Raw genomic sequence first — 19,992 nt, 5'->3', positions numbered from 1 at the left:
ACTCCTTTCTGTCACCTAGTAACTTTTTAATAGTCAACATTAACTCAGAGTTTCTGAGCTAGAGTTTGACTTGTCACCAAGTGTGTGTGGAATACAGTACTTACGCTGTTAGGCTACAAACACTAACAGTGTAGTAGTCTGAACTAAGGACAACAACTTGTGGAAGTGTTTGAGCAGAAAAAAGAACTGCAGTAGTATATTCTGAACATAAAATGGAAATGACTGAAGGTAAGATTATTCCTGCAGGCAAATCAGGCCAACTCCTGGAAAAAATCTGGCACCTCAACTTCCTAGCAAGACATGCGCTTCTGAAAAGTGATCAGGATAATGAAGGTACAGTGCAGTATGTGCTTACACTGATCTCTTTAACAAAAGACCTGAGCAGATCTCTCAGCCAGCAGCTGGAGAATGTCGTGGAAAATATTCAAGACACCTATTACTTATTGAGTGCTCTTCATGACAAATACAAAGAATTGACTGCAAGTCCAGGCAAGTATGGAGGGACTTAACCTGTAATCAGAGCAGACTGGGTATACTGGTTGCCAAGTTCCACCAGGAGATGATGCTTTAGGACCTTACTTTTCAACTATTAGCATTTCAGTACTTGGTCATTCATTAGACCAAATTAATTCTTATTTGAAGAGTTGTATTGCACTGGTTTCAAGATTGTTACATGAGCTTCAACATGAGATTATAATTTGCATTATGTAAGGAAAAAAATGACATACCAAACCAACAGACTAAGCAGAATTGTGTCAGAGTTTCATATATATTATACTTTCATAGGTTTATCTTGGACAGACACACACCCAACAATTTACTCCCCCTCCTCAAAAGGACGAGGGAGAAAAGAAGATGGAAAAGCTCATGAGTCATTATAAAGACAGGGAAATCACTTTGCATCATGGGCAAAATGAACTCAACTTAGGGAAAAAAAATAGTTTATTGACAATTGAAACTGGTTTGGATATTGAAAAACAAAAGCAAAAAATTCAAACACTTTTCCATCACCCCTCCTTTTTTTCCAGGCTCACCTTCACTCCTTCATTCCCAGCTCCTCTCGCTATTCTTCCTCTTCAGAATTGCAGGGGGATGGCCAACAGAGTTTGCAGTAAATCCATAACAGTTCCCTTCTGCTACTGCTTCCTCCTCACACTTCCATGTTCCACTGAGGGTCCTTCCCGCAGCCCACAGTTCCTGTCAGGAAAAGCTGGGCTCTCCAAAGGCTGCAATTCCTTCAGGGGATATCCACCTGCTCTGGTGTGGGGTAATTGCAGAGAGGATACCTACTCCAGTATTGTCCTCTCCGTGGGCTGCAGGGGCAAGCTGCTTTACTATGGTCTTCTCCATGGGCTGCAGGGGAATCTGAACCATGCCTGGGACACCCCACTTCCTCTTCTCCAGCCCTGGTGTTCACAGGGCTGTTTCTCATACTTCTTTCTTCATTCCTCACTGTTCTCTGGTTGTTTTGCCCTTTCTTAAATGTCTTTTCACAGAGGCAGCACCAGCTTTGCTGGCAGGCTCAGCTCAGTCCTGCAGCCTATCTGCTGTGGAGACTGCTGGAACCATCTGTATCTGGCATGGTGCAGCCCTGGCCTCCCATCACAGAGGCTGCCCTGGAGCCCCTTGTCAAGTAAACCCAATATGTATAGTCTATGTTCCTCTACAAATAACAACATAGTTAAACAAATTACACTAAAAATAAGAAAAGACTTCTGCTATCTTAGTGCACAGGTAAACACATGGAATTTAATTTCTTGTGTGAATATAACAATGGTGTTATTTATTGTAAGGACCACATCTGAACTGTCTTTCCTTGGAAACAACATCTTAACAAACATTCATCAAAGCAGAAAACTAACATTTCTCCCTTTAATAATGGTCTAACAATATGATGCATAAACAGAGACTCCAGGCAGAAATCTTTAGCTATGCCTGTGTTTATGAGTCTTTGTTCTGCAGATTTAAAAAGTGTCTGCAATAGTAAACCAATAATTTTTGTGTAAAAAGGACCTCCTTTGAGGCTTCAAGATCAAGCTAACATTGCCCTGTTGGCCTCATGCCATATGTGATTTTATTTTTTGCCTTTTTTTTTTTTTTTTTTTTTTTTTTTTAGTTTCAAGGAATTCACTATCATTCATCTTCCAAAAAGCTACTTTTCCTTAGCTGACACTGTCCCATTAAACAGTCAGCAAAATGGTTTGAAGACATTTGCATGTAAACTGCCACTGGATTCTAAAGCTGTTCTATCAAACATCAAAAAAGCACAGAAAGCAAAGCGTTAGAAAAGGTATGGTGCCAGGGGGTAACACAAAAGAAGGCTTATTTTGAGGTGAACCTTGTAACAGAATGCAAAATCTGTCTTTTCATGTGACACAGTTGGGTAGTGTAAAATTAAAAGACCATGTCTTTGCTTAGCTTCAAGCACTGCAGTATTAGAAAAGTCACATTCATGGCATAGAAAAATGCCATTGCTTTGAATGACCCTGTTAACTTCAAATTTTATTTCAGCAAAGTTTAAACAGCTGTTTTGTTTTGGTTTTGTTTGATTCTTTGTTTGTTTTGTTTAGAGAATTCAAAATTCAGGGAGGAAGCAGGTTAATTTTGGCAGTTTTGCCAAAGCTTGAATTTTGCCTTACAGTGAGACTGGAAAGGGGTCTTTTAAAACCTCTTACGCAAATGAATCTATATTATTTCTAATCCTTTTGCTTTATATGTTAAACTATTTAGAAGTTCTCCTTCACTATTTTAAAAGTGCCCCTGGAAAAACAGCAGTACCTTAGAGCAAAATTATATCTTTCTTTAAACTACCAATAGAAAAAATAAAATGTATTTGCCTTTCATTTATTTTTTTTCTCCCAGCTATAGTCAAAATTCAATAACAAGTCATTTGGGAACTGAGGAAGTATTGCAATGGAATAATTTTTAGACCAAGTTCAACAAGAAAAAAACTTGTGAACTACACTCTGTAGGTTTAAATTAATCAGATGCAAATTGAGATGAAAGTGAAAAGCCTATCCAGATCATGTAATAGCACACATTGATCTGTGATGACATTCTTACTCAGTAAAGTTATTTTCCAAGCTGAAAACCTTGAGATACTGATTTACCTCATAAGACATTATTGAAAAAAGTGAAGGTAAGCCAGTGGTTTCCCATAAGACTTGTATCAGCCCTTTTTGTTGCCTTCCCTTGTGGGTCCCTGTCCATTATAAGTGGAAAACACACCATACTGTGTTTCAATTTTCTTATTTGTATTGACTTTTACTAGATTTAACCTCCAAAGCAAAGCTTTCCAGGATCTCATGCAACGAACAGAAATAAGCAAGAAATTTCCCGACAGATTTGCAATATACCTGGCTAATGAAGACAGTTCTAGTTATAGATAGTGACAGCATAAGGTGAGGGGAGAACTGAAAGTGATATATCTGAAATCCTTGGAGAGAGTATCTGGAAGGATTTAAAAAAAAAAAGGTGTAAGACAAGAAAAATGAAGGATCAGAAAATAAATAGGTTAAAGGGAAAATTTTACATGAGTGGCACATAATTATTGTGTGCTTTTTGTGCATCCTTCTTTAGCAAATAATTTTAGTTGCATATATGAGCAACCTCTACCATTTCTTTAACTGAATGCTAGAAACTGCTGAACTTTAGTATTGTATCGTGATTTTGTGTTATCTTCTATTCTCCATAGCAAAACTTAATTCAAAGCTGCTAAGCATGTTTGATACTGAGCCCAATGTTGTTGGAGACCCATACATCTTGCAGGATTAAATTTTAGAAAATATGTATAGTAAATGTTCAGTTTCAAAGCACTTTACAAATTGATTTTACTATTTTTTATTAATTTCATACTTTAGATTGATTGCCATTAAAAATATAGCTAGTTTCTAATCATTAGAAGGGTGTTCATTAGAGGTCCCTCAGTGGTACAGCCAAATACATGGGTGTATTGGACAGGTACGCAAATGTACATGTCCATATTTAATTCTTCAGAAATTGACTTGAATAGCAGTAAATGCAGAAAATATTAAATGGAAGTCAAGAAATATATTGTGCTTCATGTATTGAATGGCACTATGGAATTAAGTGGAATTCATTAGGTACGTGTATAAGTTGTCATGGCTTTGTCTAGTTTTAATGGCAAAATTTAATGGGATACCTATTCTTTCTTCAGAGTACAATCGAATTATGGCTTGTATGCAGAACATGAAGGATTATTTAATAAATACAGTCTCACACCTCCAAGAGGCAGAAAATAAGCTTTATGCTGCTAGCTGCAAACAAGATGATGTTTCTCAGATCCAGAATGTTCAAAATGCTTCTAGAGAAACAGATGTGTGTTGTTCTGAAGGTGAAGCAACAGAGTCTGTGCAAGCACCTTCTAGTCCCAGTCAGCAATCACGAAGAACTTCCCTGAATGAGATGGAAAGTCATAGTCTTAATCAAATCCAGCCAAGGGAAACTAAAACTGTGGGAAAATATGTTCCATCATTAGCTGAAAGCGTATCTGCTCAAGAACAGGATATTAGCAGAGAACCTCCAATGAAAAAGGAAGATGGTGAACACAGATTGCTAATGAAATCTGTTACAGAGCAAAAAGATTGGAATGAAAAGGATAAACCTCATGGAGGTAGTGCTGTTACTGAAAAGTCTCCAGAACAGTCTTTTCAAGATGCTCTTCTTATAAGCAGCTTGGAAGGCACACTGAAAGGCAGTTATGGCAAAACTGCCATGAATCTTTTTGAACAGGAAAAAAAGGCAGTAGTCAAAGAAACTTCAAAAGGGATTGAAAATGGAGAACATAGACTGACAGAGCAAATGGAAGGCAGTAAAAATGAAACAAATAATGAGATTTGTGGAAATGACCCAATTACCTTCACATCTTCAGTACAAACATGTGATCTTACTGCTGTGAATCCTTCCATGAACGATTCAGAAATACAAAAATCAAGGCACTGGATGAACAAAGAGTAAGCACATATTCTTCTTCGTAAAATGGATGTACATAATATTACTTATTAGCAAATGTATAAACACCTGTGGGCCAAGAGACTGAATATGCATGTATTGAACAGCTACTGGCTTTGCACACAATAGCTATTTACAACTTAAGCATGCACAATTAAGATCTTCCATTTGGTCTAAAGTAAACTGTCACTTTCTATTTGATAGCTTTTTTTTTTTTTCCATGTCAGAGAGGAGCTGGGTCACAGCCAGTAAAGTCAATAATTCCCAAATTGCTGGAAATTCATAGGAAAGGCCCCTACTTACTAATTTTTTTTAATTTGTAAGCTGTTTTGCAACAAAGTGAACATCAAAATTTTCATGATTTTCCTATCTATTCATAAACATTTTTATGAATGATCTGCTTATGCTATAATGTAGCACATCATCATAGTAAAATATTTAATTAAAAATACACCACCCCACCCAAAATACAAAGAATAATATTTTATATTCTTTTTCTCCAGATTTCTAGTAGAAGAAAGTGGTACGAACAAACATGTAGTAGCTTGTTTTATTAAAGCCCCTGCAACTGTTCTGGAGAATCTGAAGTGTAAGATAGTCAATGATACTAGTTCCTTGCTGGTGGATGATTCTGAGGAGCTGGTCAGCAATGTCATCAGTATTGAATGCTCTGATTATGAGAAAATCTCTTTCCCTATAAACGTTGCAATCCCATTTACTTCATGCTTCAGGGGAAATTATCGTGAGATTATGGTGAAGGTGACTGATGTGAACTTTCAGTCAAACTACTTAACTCCTGTTTCTTTGGAGAGATATCAAGAAAAGCATAAGGTTGGTAACGTCTCATCTAAGCATTGTTAAAACATCATTCCAGGTTCCCAGTTAAGCTGCTGTGGAGTCATACAAGTAAAGTTGTCATTATTAAGCCATATTGCCCACTATGGGTGCACTTATATTGACCATTTCTTCCTACTTGCTCAAGAACTAATTCTGTTTGAAACCTAGTATATAACAAGATCCTTTTTTTAACTCAATGTTAACACAAGTGCTTGATCCCACAATAATAATGATTGAGTAATGGTTCATGATTTTTTGTGAATAATACATTGCATTATTTGATAAAAATAAAAACTTAAGAGGAATTATTTTACATTAAGATCACAGAGAAGTAATGAAATTCTGTGTGTATTAATCCAAATTCCATCTCAAAGAAGCACAGGATGGTTCTTTTTTTTAAATGCAGAAGAATTGGATTGGGCCAGATTCATCACCCAGTTTATAAGCTTATTTCATTTCACCCCGATATGGAATATTAATGACATTACATGATGACTAGAGCTCACCAGATAACTGGGCATCCAGGTGGCAATAATATTCAATTTATTTTCATTTCACACCTTGATCTATAATGTTGCCTTATCTACTGTGGAACACAGCTTCCTTTCCCTCCAGTATACTCTTAACCCCACATTGTCTTTATGCAGGAAACCTTTGCGGAAGTGAAAATTTATCAGCTGGGTGTTTTTTCTGTGTTGTCATGCTTAAAGAAAGAAACATTTACTGTTCCAAAGGAGGGACTCTCAAAAAAGCTGAACATGGATTCTAGAATCTCTTTCTGTTACCATCCGGAAACATTCAGTTCTCCAGCACCCATACAGTTAAAGGTGAGCTAGAAAAGTGCAGTACTTGTTCCATAAGTCTGTTATCTGATCAGCTCTGAAGCAAGGATGCCAATAATGTTAAAGAGCGACCTGTTCCATCACTAGAGGTCTGTGAAAAGTAGCTACTGCTCCACATCCTGTATACACAGCAAATGGTTTCCTGCCACCTTTGTTAAAACCAGATAATTTCGTCAGTAGCCAATGGTATCTCTAGCTAAAAAGAAGAACCTTTGTTTAAAATACTTCAGAAAATGCAGTTGTTTTCAATAGTGACATGAGAATCAACTCCAAACTTCAACTGTTTGGCCCAGTGTTAATTGGACAATTTTTCTCACCTGACCTTCATCATTTGTACCAGGCAGTGCAACACAAGGTTTTGTGGCCTCTTAGGGTGAGAATAACCTTGACATTTGCTTCAATTATAACGTGTTTCTACCCCCATAAAAACATTGTGTCTGAGGTACAGAGAATGTAAAATTAACAGGGAAAAAAATGCAGATTTGAAAAATCTCAAAGTTATAAAAATCTGAGGGAGCTAAGAAGTTTCAAAACTTGAGTTCAAATAAAGAGCAAACCAGTCAAAATAGTCAGCAAGCGTTCCAGTTTTTTGACTTTCAAGCACTTTGTTGTGCATTGTGTAAAGTGCTGATACTTTGGTAGGGGGTTATAGAGAGGAGCCTAAGGCTGCTGTGGTAGTCTGATCCAACTCAAAAAAATAAATAAGTTTGTAAAAACAAAAACTACACGTGTAAGAGAAGTTTTATTAATTTACAAATTAACTGTATAATTGCTTTCCATATTTAGATTCAGCCAATTGAGTCATCATTGATTTCGACATTGAAAACAAGACATGATATGTACCACTCAGTGGTAGCTACTAGTGCACTGGTTTATTTCCAGCATCCTTCAGTCCAGCCATTTAACAGCTCAGTCACTATTACTCTTCCCTGTCCTCCAAACCCAGAAAAAAAGAGGCAAGGAGATGAGACAGAACATGTGAAAGCCATTAGTGCCACAGTAAAGAGGGTTGCTACAGCATACCATCCTCGGTAAGAACAAGTTCACTACAAGCTCAGTGTTTTCAAAACACCAAAACTATTTTTTTTAACAGTTGCTGATTAATCATTTTTGTGTTAAAAATGTGTTAGTTCCTTAATACAGTCTGCTATACATAGAAACATCGTTAGAAACACTACAGTAAATCCCTGAAATTCTCATGCTATAGCTTCACCAGGAAAATTCATATAGAATTTGATGTATAATTCCTTAAATATGCTGACTACTATATTTCTATCAGGAGCCAGGATTAAAAATGCATGGCTTTTTTTCCAGCAAGAAATGTTCAATTTCACCAAAGCCTAACACAGAACACAGAGAATAATCACATCCCAAAGCTGCTGTGATCATTATTTTACCACCTGGTGGTTTGGCTATCCTGTCTTTGAATTTTCTGATCTCTACTTCCACACATCCCGATGGCTACCTGAATCACAAGTTATGACAGAAAACAGCCAAAAGCTGATCTAATGTACTTTGACAGTCAGGGGGGAAAAAAAAATAAAGTTTTTATCATCACATGCAGGAAAAAAAAAAAAACCAATCTGAATTTACCATTTGATTCTCGTCCTTGTAGCTCTGCTACCATGGGCAGATCCAGGTTCAGAAAGACTGGCTGGGACTTCCTGGTAGGGACTAGCCTGGGACAAGAGTCAGCTTTGAAATACTTCTACTTTAGGTCATTAAAGAGTTAGCTTATTCCTATTGTGCTAAACTGTATCTTTTTCAAAATTCATCTACATGTCAAGATTATGGTCTTGAAAATAAGCAAAATACAGATGGAGAAGGCAGACAATGTTCTAGCTTCCCAATTCCGAAAAACTCCTCTGATTATGTTTTAAATAGCTCTAACTCACACTGGTTTCTTAGACCAGATATCCATCTTGATCGCAAACTTCGGATTTAGGGAGGGTGCCCATGTCACTTTATGGGAGATTCAAATTCCATTTCCTGTACCAGAAACATTTCATTGTGTGGTAGTACCTTCATGACATCTGTCTGTTCTTAATACTAGTCTAAATGCATTTTAGATTTTCAGTCAAAGCACATCCATAAAAAGACCATGGCTTGATTGCTTATTTCTATAAAAACTCCATGGGAAATTATGCCAGTATTTTCCTGTATTTGCACATAGGCTGAGGCGGTATGCTTGAGAAATGCTTAGGCTGTCCTGTCTGGAGTGTTTTCTTCTTTGGATTGTGTATACAGTGTGCATTTGAGGTGGAAGGTTTATTCACATCCAGTGTAAGAAGAGAGGTGTGTGTGAGGGGAGAGTTCTGGGCATCTGTAAAAAACTCCTTATGTTTCACTCATTAGAATAAATTATGCCAAGTATGTCATATTGCAGTTGCTTCATTCTGAGTGTGATATCAATGTAATCCCCTGATTTGAAGAGAAGCTACTTTTATTTTCTCAGTTGAAAGAGATAATGGTTAGCAGTCATGCCTTATTATCTAAATTCCTTTGTGGTTGTTGAGTAATATTTGTTTCTGGTTTTGTTTGATTGTTTGTTTTTAGGTATCTTCTTCTAGAAAATCTCAATCTTGATGGATTACTCAAATCCAATCAGTAATAATTACTGTGCATGATATTAAATGATAGACTAAATTATATTAATTTAGATATAAGAATTCTGTTTTCCTTTTTTTCCTCTTTTAGAGAATTGAGAAAAAAAGTCTCTTAACAATTATATAATTTATGTACTCTAAAGTATTGTTCCATCACTTACATCCTCTGGAGTGCAGATTTTCAGCAAAGTGGGAAAAAACACATGTAGTCATCAAGAAAAGCAGAAGAGAAAGCAGAGCTACAAATACAAGCTTATTCTTTTTGCATGATCCATTTTTCATTATTTTTTTCCCTGCAACTCCTTGGCTTTCCAGGGCTGTGAATGCTTCTATGAGAAAAAATGGAGAGTATCTCAGTGATACTTTGAAATTATTAGGATACAGAAACAAAGAAGAGGGGTGGAAGGTGTTTGCTGATGTTATTATCCAGAATGCACGGAATGGGCTTGTATCATTTGAACTAAATGAGCATTTAGAAAGGTAATGTATGAATAATGCAATAAAATTTCATTTGCTAAAATACTTACTTCTAAGTATATAGATCAATGGAAATCAGTAGAGTTAAGAAATCATCCAATACTCATTATTAACTTGCCAGTATCTTTTTCTTCCACTTTGCAGCATGAAATCATTCAGCTTTGTAACTCATAATTACAGAACACATATATTTTTTAAAAACTTTTTTCATCTATAGACAGTATACATTGTAATATATACAAAACTTGAAACAGGAAATGCAGATATTAATCTTAATTTGAAAATATGAGTTAGCGTTCAAACTACAAAACCGTATTATTTTTTTAATTTCTTATTAGGAAATTTTATCTTACTTTCATCTAAAATTCATATGTATTTAAATTCATAGATACAGAGTCAATATACTCTACACTACAGAAGCAGGGAAATTACCACCCTTTCATTTGTTGGGAACGAGAATGAAAAAGAGGTAGCAAAGGGTCCATTGAAAACTATATTATTTTGCATAATTAATTGTTAGCAGTTCATAAATTATTTAAGATAGAGCTATTTATTTATTTTCTTGCCTTTTTTTTTTTTTTTTTTAAACACAGCTTTGTGGTCATTCGCCTTTCATTCCTCTTGGAAAACACGTATCTGCTCCTCTTTGCTCAGGCTCTGGAAGAAGCTGTTTGTAATACAATGGCTAATGTGGTACTGTATCGGAAAAGAGAAAATCCATGCAAAATAGTAGTTTTGCTATCTGCATCCAAAGAATTAACCTGCGAACTTCAAAATCTTCATGAGGAGGGCTACTTTGGTCCCCCAGAACCTACGCAGCAGTTCCCACTAAAAGAAGGAGATCAGGTTCATTTTAGATTTAGTGGAAATATTTTTGCTTCAGGTAAAGTAATTAATTCATGCATCTGCATGAACATTAGCAATCACCTCAGCTATTCAGAAATACTGAATACACGAGTAGATTGTGGTTAGTCACAGCACATGTAGCTATTTCAGTGTTTTTTTTTCTTGTAAACAACAGGCTCATGGAACTACATGGGAAACTACTCTAACTGAAAAATACGAGTTGAACAAGATCTTGAGCAACCTGCTCTAGGTGACCCTGCTTTGAGCCGGGGGGTTGGACAAGATATCTCCAGAGATCTCTTCCAACCTCTTCCATTCTGCAAAACCTGATCCCTTGTAAACAGCTAGTATTTTATTACAAAAGGGCAGGATTCCACCAAAGGCTTATTAAATTAAAGAATATTTGATTGAAATTAAACAGATTCCAAACAAAAAGAAACAAGACTGCTATTTAATCTATGCAAATTAACTTAAAATGAGTGAGATTAGAGAATTAAATCTAGGGCAAAATGTTGCTTTTTGTGAGTTGAGCTATGAATTGAGGTGATTAGAGTTTTGATGCTGTTTCGATTAGCAGCCTCGAAAATTCCATGCAGTGGCTGACACCCTAACATTCAGAGATTTGCTTAAAGGCAAAAGAGATAAGAAGCCTCAGAAAACCTTTCACCTGAAATTATGTCTATTCTTTTCTGCCGGTTTTGGAAAGAATGTAAAAATATGTATTTTTCCCTCTGAACATTTTGTACACGAACTCTCCCACTCAGAACTCCATTTACCCTAAAAAAAAAAATTATTGTTCAAAAAGAGGTCTTTAGCCCCCAAAGAATGCCATATATGCAAAGGGTAGTGTATATAGGTGTATCAATTAAAATGGAATTTCGGATCCTAAAAATGCACCGACTTCTCTGCCTCCATTCATTGTGTTGTTACAGATAGACAGATTTCCATCCTGAATAACCAGAAAGCATACACTTCTAATTCCATTCACAACACCATTTTGGTTTTATTTATCTCTGTGTTATGTACTTTATCTCCTTCTGTGTTCCTTACTTTTCAGCTTGTAGCACAGCCTTCACGACTTACTCCTCATGCCAACAACTCAGGGCTAAGACAGCTCACCATGTAGACAGTTCAGCTACTGAAGCAGGCAGGCAGGAATGTTTGAATGTTTAGTATAAAGTAATAATGATGAAGAACAATCAAATGTTGTGTGATTAGCTCTATTTGACTCTCCCTAGTGAATTGTTTTAGATGCCACACATTAAATACAGTGTACGCTTACTTTTTTTTTTTATCTTTGTATGGACTGCAGAGAATGGAAAAGATTTTGGAAAAGTCTACAGACTGATATTTCATTCACAAAGAAAGCCCAGGCTGGAGCTCCATATTAAAGAAGTGAATGAATTTGGTAACCACAGTTCACCTCATTACAAAGGAACAGCAGTGTTTTATAAAATTACCAGAGAGATGATAGCCAAGAAATGGGAACAACCCTTGCCATATGGTGAATATCAACACCAGTCTCCACTGTGTAAATTAGCACTGACGTTACCAAAGGTGAGTTTCTCACTTGATAATGTTAGGGATCTTTCCTTTTTTTCCCTTACAGCGTATTTATTGGGCAATAGGATCTTGATGTGTTTTTTGCTTTACAGATATACACAGGAGTCACTGATGGAGCAGTTCTGATCCATCAGCAACATACAAACACCCTCAGAATTTCTTTTAGCAAGTGGAAGGGACCCTCATCCAAGCATGAGCATGGGAAAAAAAAGGGTTTAGCAGAAGTTTTTCCCCCAATTGCTCTCCCAAGATGATATGGCCCCGAGAAATTATTACTTACATTTCAGTTATGTACTTCTTGTATCCTTGCCTTGGGAGTGCAAAATTGCAAATTGCAGGAGCATTAAATGGCTCATGTAACCTATCTTTCTCCTGTCACCTGCTGCTCCTGTTATGCCTGATAAGCCTCTACAAAAAAGCCATATGGCAATTATTTCCATCCCTAGTGAAAAGTATTGCTACATAAATTAATCTTTAATATTACTGCAATGAAATCTCATTGTAATATTTTCAAAGAGCCTCGGTATTAGCACCCTATATTACACAAAATGCTGCCTCTAGACTACTGCTGTCAAATTTGCATACATTGTAATATCAAAATATGTACAGTAACTTAGGTCTAAATCTCTGGTGACAAGCTGTAGCATCTCTCTTTTTCTGAATTTGATTGACTTCACTCTTCCTTAAGCTATCACTTACAAATACATCTTTTTATTTCACAAGCATACCTTTTGATTTCTCTCTCATCTCCATTCTCCCAAGTAAAAATAAAGAACAGTTAATTGCAGAAAATTTTAGTGACAAACTCCATAAAAGATGTAAGTTTTCTTTTGAGAATCCCATATTTTCATCTACATTGCTTTTCCACAGGGCTAGCATTCCGTGTGCGGTATTCACAGAGAGGGAAATACAAAGTCCTGAGTTCCATCGGGATGTTTAAAAATAAATAAATGCGTCAGTCAATCTGTGGCACACCCTAGGCATCGGTTAGTTTTCTTCCATCCACCTGCCTAGCTTCCATCCCATTTTTCTACTTTATTTAATTGTACTGCAGAATAAGAGTAAGATTTAAAGGACTGAACTGCATTTGTCTTAAACCACGAAGGTAATTATCAAATGTCTTCGATTTGGGTTGGCATATATATGGTCTACTGCTCTACATGTTAGTCCCTGATGTTCTATTTGGAGTTTTTAAAATAAATATTTCTGGCTACCTCTTTTCTCCTACTAAATTGAGGGCCACATTTGCTCTACTCAGTCTGTCAGTGTGTGAGAATATATAATATATATATAGCCTTTGGGAATATTTTCTCTACATCTCTTTTTGAGTAGTGACTTTACTTTCAGCTGAATCAGTTCAAGCACAGAGGACCCCAGTCTGATGCGCAAAAAGTCTGCTTAGAAAGAAAGAGTTACGATATGACTTCAGAAAATCAATATTGCAGCATCTTACAAATAATTCTTCTTTTACTTCTGGTAAATATATTTTAAGAAGTGCATTTCAAAGGAGTCAGAATCTTCATTAAATGCAAATATTGGGAAAAAAAATGATCAAAATGCTTGAAAATAATTGCATATTTATAACTTTTTCATTATGCGATTTGTGTCTTCTGTCTTACACAGAATGGCATACCAATCTATAGTATGAAGAACAGCATCAAAATAACATCTTCCATTGTATTGCAAGTCATTTTAGTACAGAAAATGTTATACTTTGCTATAATTGGTGAACCCTCCTACTTTATGGTCTATCTTTCATCCACCCACTGTAATAATTTAAAACTGATAGGCCTAAACTCATATTTTTTAATAGGGAAGAAGTATTTCTTGATAAGTTAGCTAGTTTGGTTACCTTTTTTTTTTTAAAGAATTATAAGACATCAATAAAGCTGGTTATTTTACATTAGTGAATCATTAGTGAATAATTAGTAACTTAAATACAACATACCTTACTACTGGTATAAAAATAGACAAGGTGAATAGGATTTTCACCTACACAAAGTTACATGTAACATTCATTAACACAAAGTTGTAATATTGTTTGCTCTTTTGCTCTTCATACCTTCTTCCAGCCAAGTAAATCTTGAATTCCATACTGAACAAGCTCATAGACATTTTAGGAACAAAAAGTGCTCCCTTTTGCCTTGTTTGCTGGCTGAAAGATAATTAAAAAAGAATAACTGGTTGGTTTTCTCAAGGGAGGATGAGTATTAGTAAAGTCCCATACAGATCCATGCTAACATATTCATCAGAAACTTCAATAATTAACTGAAAAATCTGGTGACCCCACAAAATACTCAGTACTACAGCATCCACATTGTGACTACACTATGTAGGTCTGGTCATGGAATTTAGAAAGAGGATTTGGAACAAGGCAAAAGAATGATAGTGATCAGAAGCATGGAGTGGTTCTAAGTAGAGAGCACATTGATTACAAGACTTCAGACAGTTTTGAAATTGAAATTTTTTAAGTATTAACAAGTATTATGTAGGAACTGAAAAAGGAATTACTATATCCCCCTCTCACAGGATGTAAGAACAATTATTTTGGTAAGTGGCAGGTTTATCCATTAAATATAAAAGAACATACAACATACTTTTTACATACAAAAATAAGCAGGTGAACTCATTTTCACAGGGTAATTGCAGCAGTTAAAAATGTGTTTGAGCTAGAAGTCAGCTGAAAGACAGAAATATGTATTAAACATAATGATCCAGATGAAATTAAATGCCAGAGCAATGAAAAGGAAATTTTAATTATTTACTGTATTTGATTATGTGTTCTAAAATTATTAATGGTGATGAAAGCACTGGCAGTAAAAATTAACATAAGAACTTTTATCTTGTATTTGCTATCCATGATCTTATCAACATATTTGAATGAGATATATCTTCACATTTATGTAGTCTTTCTGATGAATAAAAGAAATAGAAACAAATAGTTAAAATCAGATGAGAAAACACAGCTAGGGAGAAATTTAATGCACTAGTTATACAAACAACTACACCAGCCATCTGTTAAATGCAACTGCTATTTATCACTTCATTAAAGTCCAAGTTTTGTGTTAATGTTCATATAATATGAACCCAGACTGGCACTGTCCATAATTAGTTGCATGCTGATGCAATTAATATATCTTGCCAAAGCACCTGAGAACTATCTGACCCCATTTGTGTGCGTAGACATACAGTTAAGCAATGATCCTTTAATTTTGCTAGTTTCTATCACATGTGTAGGACGACAGCACAGCAGTTAAGGTGCCACAAATCTTGCAAGAATATCAAAACATAATGTGCCCTGGTCAAATATGACTTATTGATAATGCTGGGTTGTTTACAGCATTGCTCACACTAAGGCAGCTACTTTACAGAATTCCAGTTGTCACAGTATGGCTTTCATGTCTTATGTGTGAACTAGTTGACTGTACATTGTAGTGTTGTTGACAGACTTCTCACTTCCTCCCACTATGCTGGGAGATCCGTTCATGGCCCATTTAAAATCCCAGAATAGCAGTAAATGCAGGGCAAGAGCAGCAAAGACCATTTACATTTCTGCTGATTTGTTGAGTTAATAAATATCTTTAGTTTAACTATGTTAACACGTTGGTTTTAATTCACATGAGATCATGAACACTAGTGTTGTCAGTAAAAATAGAAATTTTCTCAGCAAAACGAGAGGAAATTTTGGCTTTTTTTTTTTTTTTTTTGAGATAGTGGAGTTAGAACCATCCACAACACCTGGTTTTGGTTGTGCAAAGACAGATGGAGTCTTTTTCAGGCAGCCATTCTGACTACATTTTCACTCATTGCTGTAAAATTCCCACCTAAATTTCTCTTGAATTTTGGAGAGAAGAGAGTAATTCTATAGATTATAAGCCGTTGGGTTTTTTTTTATGTATTTGCCCACATTATCCAGTCTCTTACAAATATATTTCTGACAGTGGTAAAAGCAGCAGCTGTTTACTTAGTATGCAACCATTCACTTCAGTTTTTAGTTTAAATATGTTACGCTTACACAGAAGCAAGCTGACCTTCACTAACAATTCCTATTTCTTAAGCTTACATTTTTTCAGCATTAGAAAACTCCTATTGTTCAAACCTGTTATTTTCAACACAAGTTTAATACAGTGGATTAGGTTCTATTGTCAAGTATATGTGTGCACGTCAGCAATATTTCTACTGGTTTCTAAGCAGTTGTATTTATGTGAAACTGGACTAAAGAGTTTAAAAGGATAATTTCTCCTCTGTCTGTCCTGTTTGATATGCTGCTGGAGTCTGGTCATGCCTTAGAGGTCCATTTGACAGAGCACTTCAGTATTACTGGCTGAAATCAGAATGCTTTACAAAAAGAGATTGTTGTAATGCATGCAAGCATTATCAAATTACTATTCTACTGAAGTTTTATGTCTAATGACTGTCTAACAGCAAAATAGCATGTGATCCTCTGCTTCAGAAAGGCAGGTGCTTAGCTAATTGAAGGGCCTTCCAGACTAGAAAACTGCTTTGACTGCTAAGCATTTTACTTACACTGTCAGCCAGAACAGTGGGACTACATGGCAGCGCAGCTGAACCGTGGGTGAATTTAGCCCTTCACCACAGATATTTTATCTTTAAAGGCAGATTTAATGTTTTAGCTCTAATGCATTGTATATTATTACACTGTTTCTAGACAATTCTTATTTTCAATTCTTACCATTTTTACTATTTGAACATTAAGTAGCATAAAGTAGTTCAGATTAAAGTCAGTGCATGGGTAATTGAGTTCATCTACAATAACTTTGAAAATCTCATACAGACCTTTGAGGTGCTAAATTCCCATTTATGAAAGAAAATAAGTTTAAATATAAATGCATAATTAAAGGAAGCCAAAGAAAGCTGTCTTGGAAGAAAAACAATGCCCCCTTCTGGAAGATCTTCATATTCCCTTTATTTTAAAAGGTGTTTTTAGCAATCTTATGCTATCTTCATGTTAGGGCATGTCCAGTGACAGAATTGCTATAGAAGTGTGCAAGATGAGGCAGACTCCAACCTCGAGATGAGCGCAGTGCAGGATGGTTTTGCACTGCCAAGCAGTGCATACTGTGTGCATCCTGTGCAAACTGAAACCCTCTACTATGATGACTTGAGTACAGGCCTAATGTATGAATTCACAGGTAAATAGGTAACAGTTATGATGATATTGAGCTTTTGGACATATAGCTCAGTGTGTACGAAACACTCCAAAAACTGAACAAGATATAAAGTCTGTTTTATAGAAGTATTTAAGATGAGCTCAGCAGAGCTCTGGCTCAGTATGCATAGCAGGAAAAGAAGAATGATTTATCCATTCGGAGTTTCATGTTCTTAATTCACAAATGGATAACAGAAGCTCAGCAAATAAACCTGGAGCAAGTCTCACAGTGAAAATTGTGGATAAACAGCCAGGTAATACAACCGAATCACCGAAAAAAAAAGAGAGCTGAACTTCATACTAATTAATCTCTTTGTGTGCTCAGTGCTTATATAAGTAATTTCTTTTTGCGTATGGATTAGGAAAAAACAGTAAAGACCATAAGACTTTCCTCTTTCTCAGTCATAAGGGAAAAGGACAAAGTAGTTTTTTTCTTTCTCACCCGTGTTCAGATGAAGAAAGAGAAAGAACACCACGTTCTAACGGAACTTGTCTTTTCAATTCTGATGATTTTTAGTAATTATTAAAAGTTGAATAACCATAAGTACAAACTTAGTATGATTTCTAGACCTAAAACCAGCTACTGCATACCTAGAAACTGTTATTTTCCTTGAAACAATATGGTATGCACACGGTTGAATTAAGAACACAGAGACAGCAAGGCAAAGTGTTCAAAATCAGAATCCATTTCATGTACAAAGGTTCCGTACAGATTTTCTATACGCCCAGTTTCTATACATAGTAATGTTGATGTAATGCTATTGATCAAACATATATAAAATTGCATAAATCATAAGCTTTTTAATAAGATGCAGTACACATCCAGTGGTGTAAACAGACTTAGCTTCATTTTTTTAAGAGCTCTGTACCGATGATGGTGTTAACTGGTTTCAGTAATGACACAAATCCTCTGTATAGGAAAAATCCATCTTAAATGCTGATTTACTGCAATCCACTCCCATGTCCTCATTGCTTATTCATTTGCTCATTTCTCTTTCCTCAATAAATTTTCTTTGATAGCATGAGAAGTTCATCAACCGCCCACAAAGCACGAAAATAATTTCTTCTGATTCATCAGGTAAGAACATATACATAATATATTCATATCAATATAAATAACAGTTATATTTGCTATTTACTTCTTTTAAATGCCAAGCTTTGTTTCAGCTGTAACTGACATTTTAAAATTCAGTAACCAAGGTAGTTAATGAGTTAACAGACATTCAAAGAAATAAAAAAGTGATCTGTTTTTTACCAGAAAATTCAAAAACTCTTAAAAGATAATGTTGTGCTGGGGTGCTTGAACAGCACACAATTTTCTGTATAAGGAGATTCCATTTGTAATGGAAAGCTCCAGTTTAATTCATGTATCAGTTATAGGAAATGCCGAAACCCTTTGATTTTGTTGCTACCTTTCCTCATACAGTTCCAAACGAATTTTATAGATTGTTGCTGAATCTGCTCTTAACTTTCATGCAGTTGCCAAAAATGGCATTAGAAGTGATCATGTTTCCACTAAAGTGAAAAATCTTACTTAGTTGGGGTGTTCACCTGCTCTGTCTCCAGCTTTAGAAAGCTTTGCAAAAGAAATAACAATTTTCACAGCAGAAGAATAATGATCTTAATTTACTAATTTTTGTCCTTCAGAGGCACTATGGGACAACCTCCTATACTGGCTTGCAGAAGAGCTTGCAGAAGATAATACATCATTGCTTGCTTTATGCTTACCTGTTCGGCGGAGCGTAATTCAGCTTGTTAGGCTGAAGTGCCCTGATAATTTAAGACACCAGATCTATGAGCTGCTTTGCAGCTGGAAAAAGACCCTTCCAAGGTCAGCTAATAAACAGCAGCTCCTGTCTCGCTATTTGCGGAAGAGTGGCAGAAGTGATCTTTCAGAAGAGCTTCGTTTTAAGTGGCAAAATAAAGTGTTCACTTGATAGAATCACTGGCAACAGCCTAATTTCTTTCTTGATGAAAGATGTGAATACTTGTGGCATAGTTGGATGAACAAGCGACAGGGATACCAGTCAGGGATAAGATTGCTGATTTGTTACTTTGAAACCTGTTTACTAAAGCAAAGTGTAATAGCAATGTCCTTGCTTGCTAAAAGTGAGCATTTCTTCCATAGAATAGTGAGAGGGTGAAAATATAGCTGTGAATAATTATATAGACTGGTCTGTATAGGTGTCTCAAGACTTCAATTGTTTGTGCATACCATAATTAACACCGAATTATATTTCTGCATACTTTAAACACTAGGAATTATTTGCTATGCTCAGTCAAAATCTCACAAATCTTTCCATGATATATGGATTACTCCGCATCCAGTAAAAATAGCAAATGAAAGCATGATAAAACATTATAATGCTCAGACAGTAAGAAAATTATTCTTACTTTCAGGTTTGTTATTAATGAATTCTGACTTTTGTATTCTGAGTGAATGCTATCAATCCTTGTGAATGTCATAGCAGGTTTCAGTGTTGCCACATGTGAATATCTGATCTGTTTCCAGTATATACTGGATTTGTTGCCTCACTTCTATCATGGTAATGTTTTTCTTTTATAATTTGGAAAAAGGAATATTTCTTCATAGAAATTTTAAAATTTATTGCTTTGAAATTTCATTTATTACACTGAGCTCTTGTACTGAAGGTACAGATAGTAAACCAGCTGTATTGGT

At 35.6% G+C, this 19,992-nt stretch overlaps 1 protein-coding gene across 1 annotated transcript; it reads left to right on the top strand.

Annotated features, from left to right (window-relative positions):
- Window positions 1-218: 218 nt before the first annotated feature.
- Window positions 219-19,269, top strand: DTHD1 (death domain containing 1). The gene is made up of 10 exons (XM_065665291.1): window positions 219-489; window positions 4,178-4,973; window positions 5,475-5,802; window positions 6,456-6,635; window positions 7,437-7,681; window positions 9,572-9,736; window positions 10,327-10,616; window positions 11,892-12,136; window positions 18,333-18,390; window positions 18,960-19,269. The coding sequence occupies exons 1-10, from the start codon at window positions 219-221 to the stop codon at window positions 19,247-19,249; spliced, it is 2,868 nt and encodes a 955-aa protein (XP_065521363.1). The 3' UTR covers window positions 19,250-19,269.
- The last annotated feature ends 723 nt before the right edge of the window (window positions 19,270-19,992 follow it).

Source organism: Lathamus discolor, chromosome 1, assembly GCF_037157495.1.
Source record: "Lathamus discolor isolate bLatDis1 chromosome 1, bLatDis1.hap1, whole genome shotgun sequence".
NCBI lineage: Eukaryota > Metazoa > Chordata > Aves > Psittaciformes > Psittacidae > Lathamus > Lathamus discolor.
This window is presented reverse-complemented; position numbering and strand designations above follow the sequence as displayed.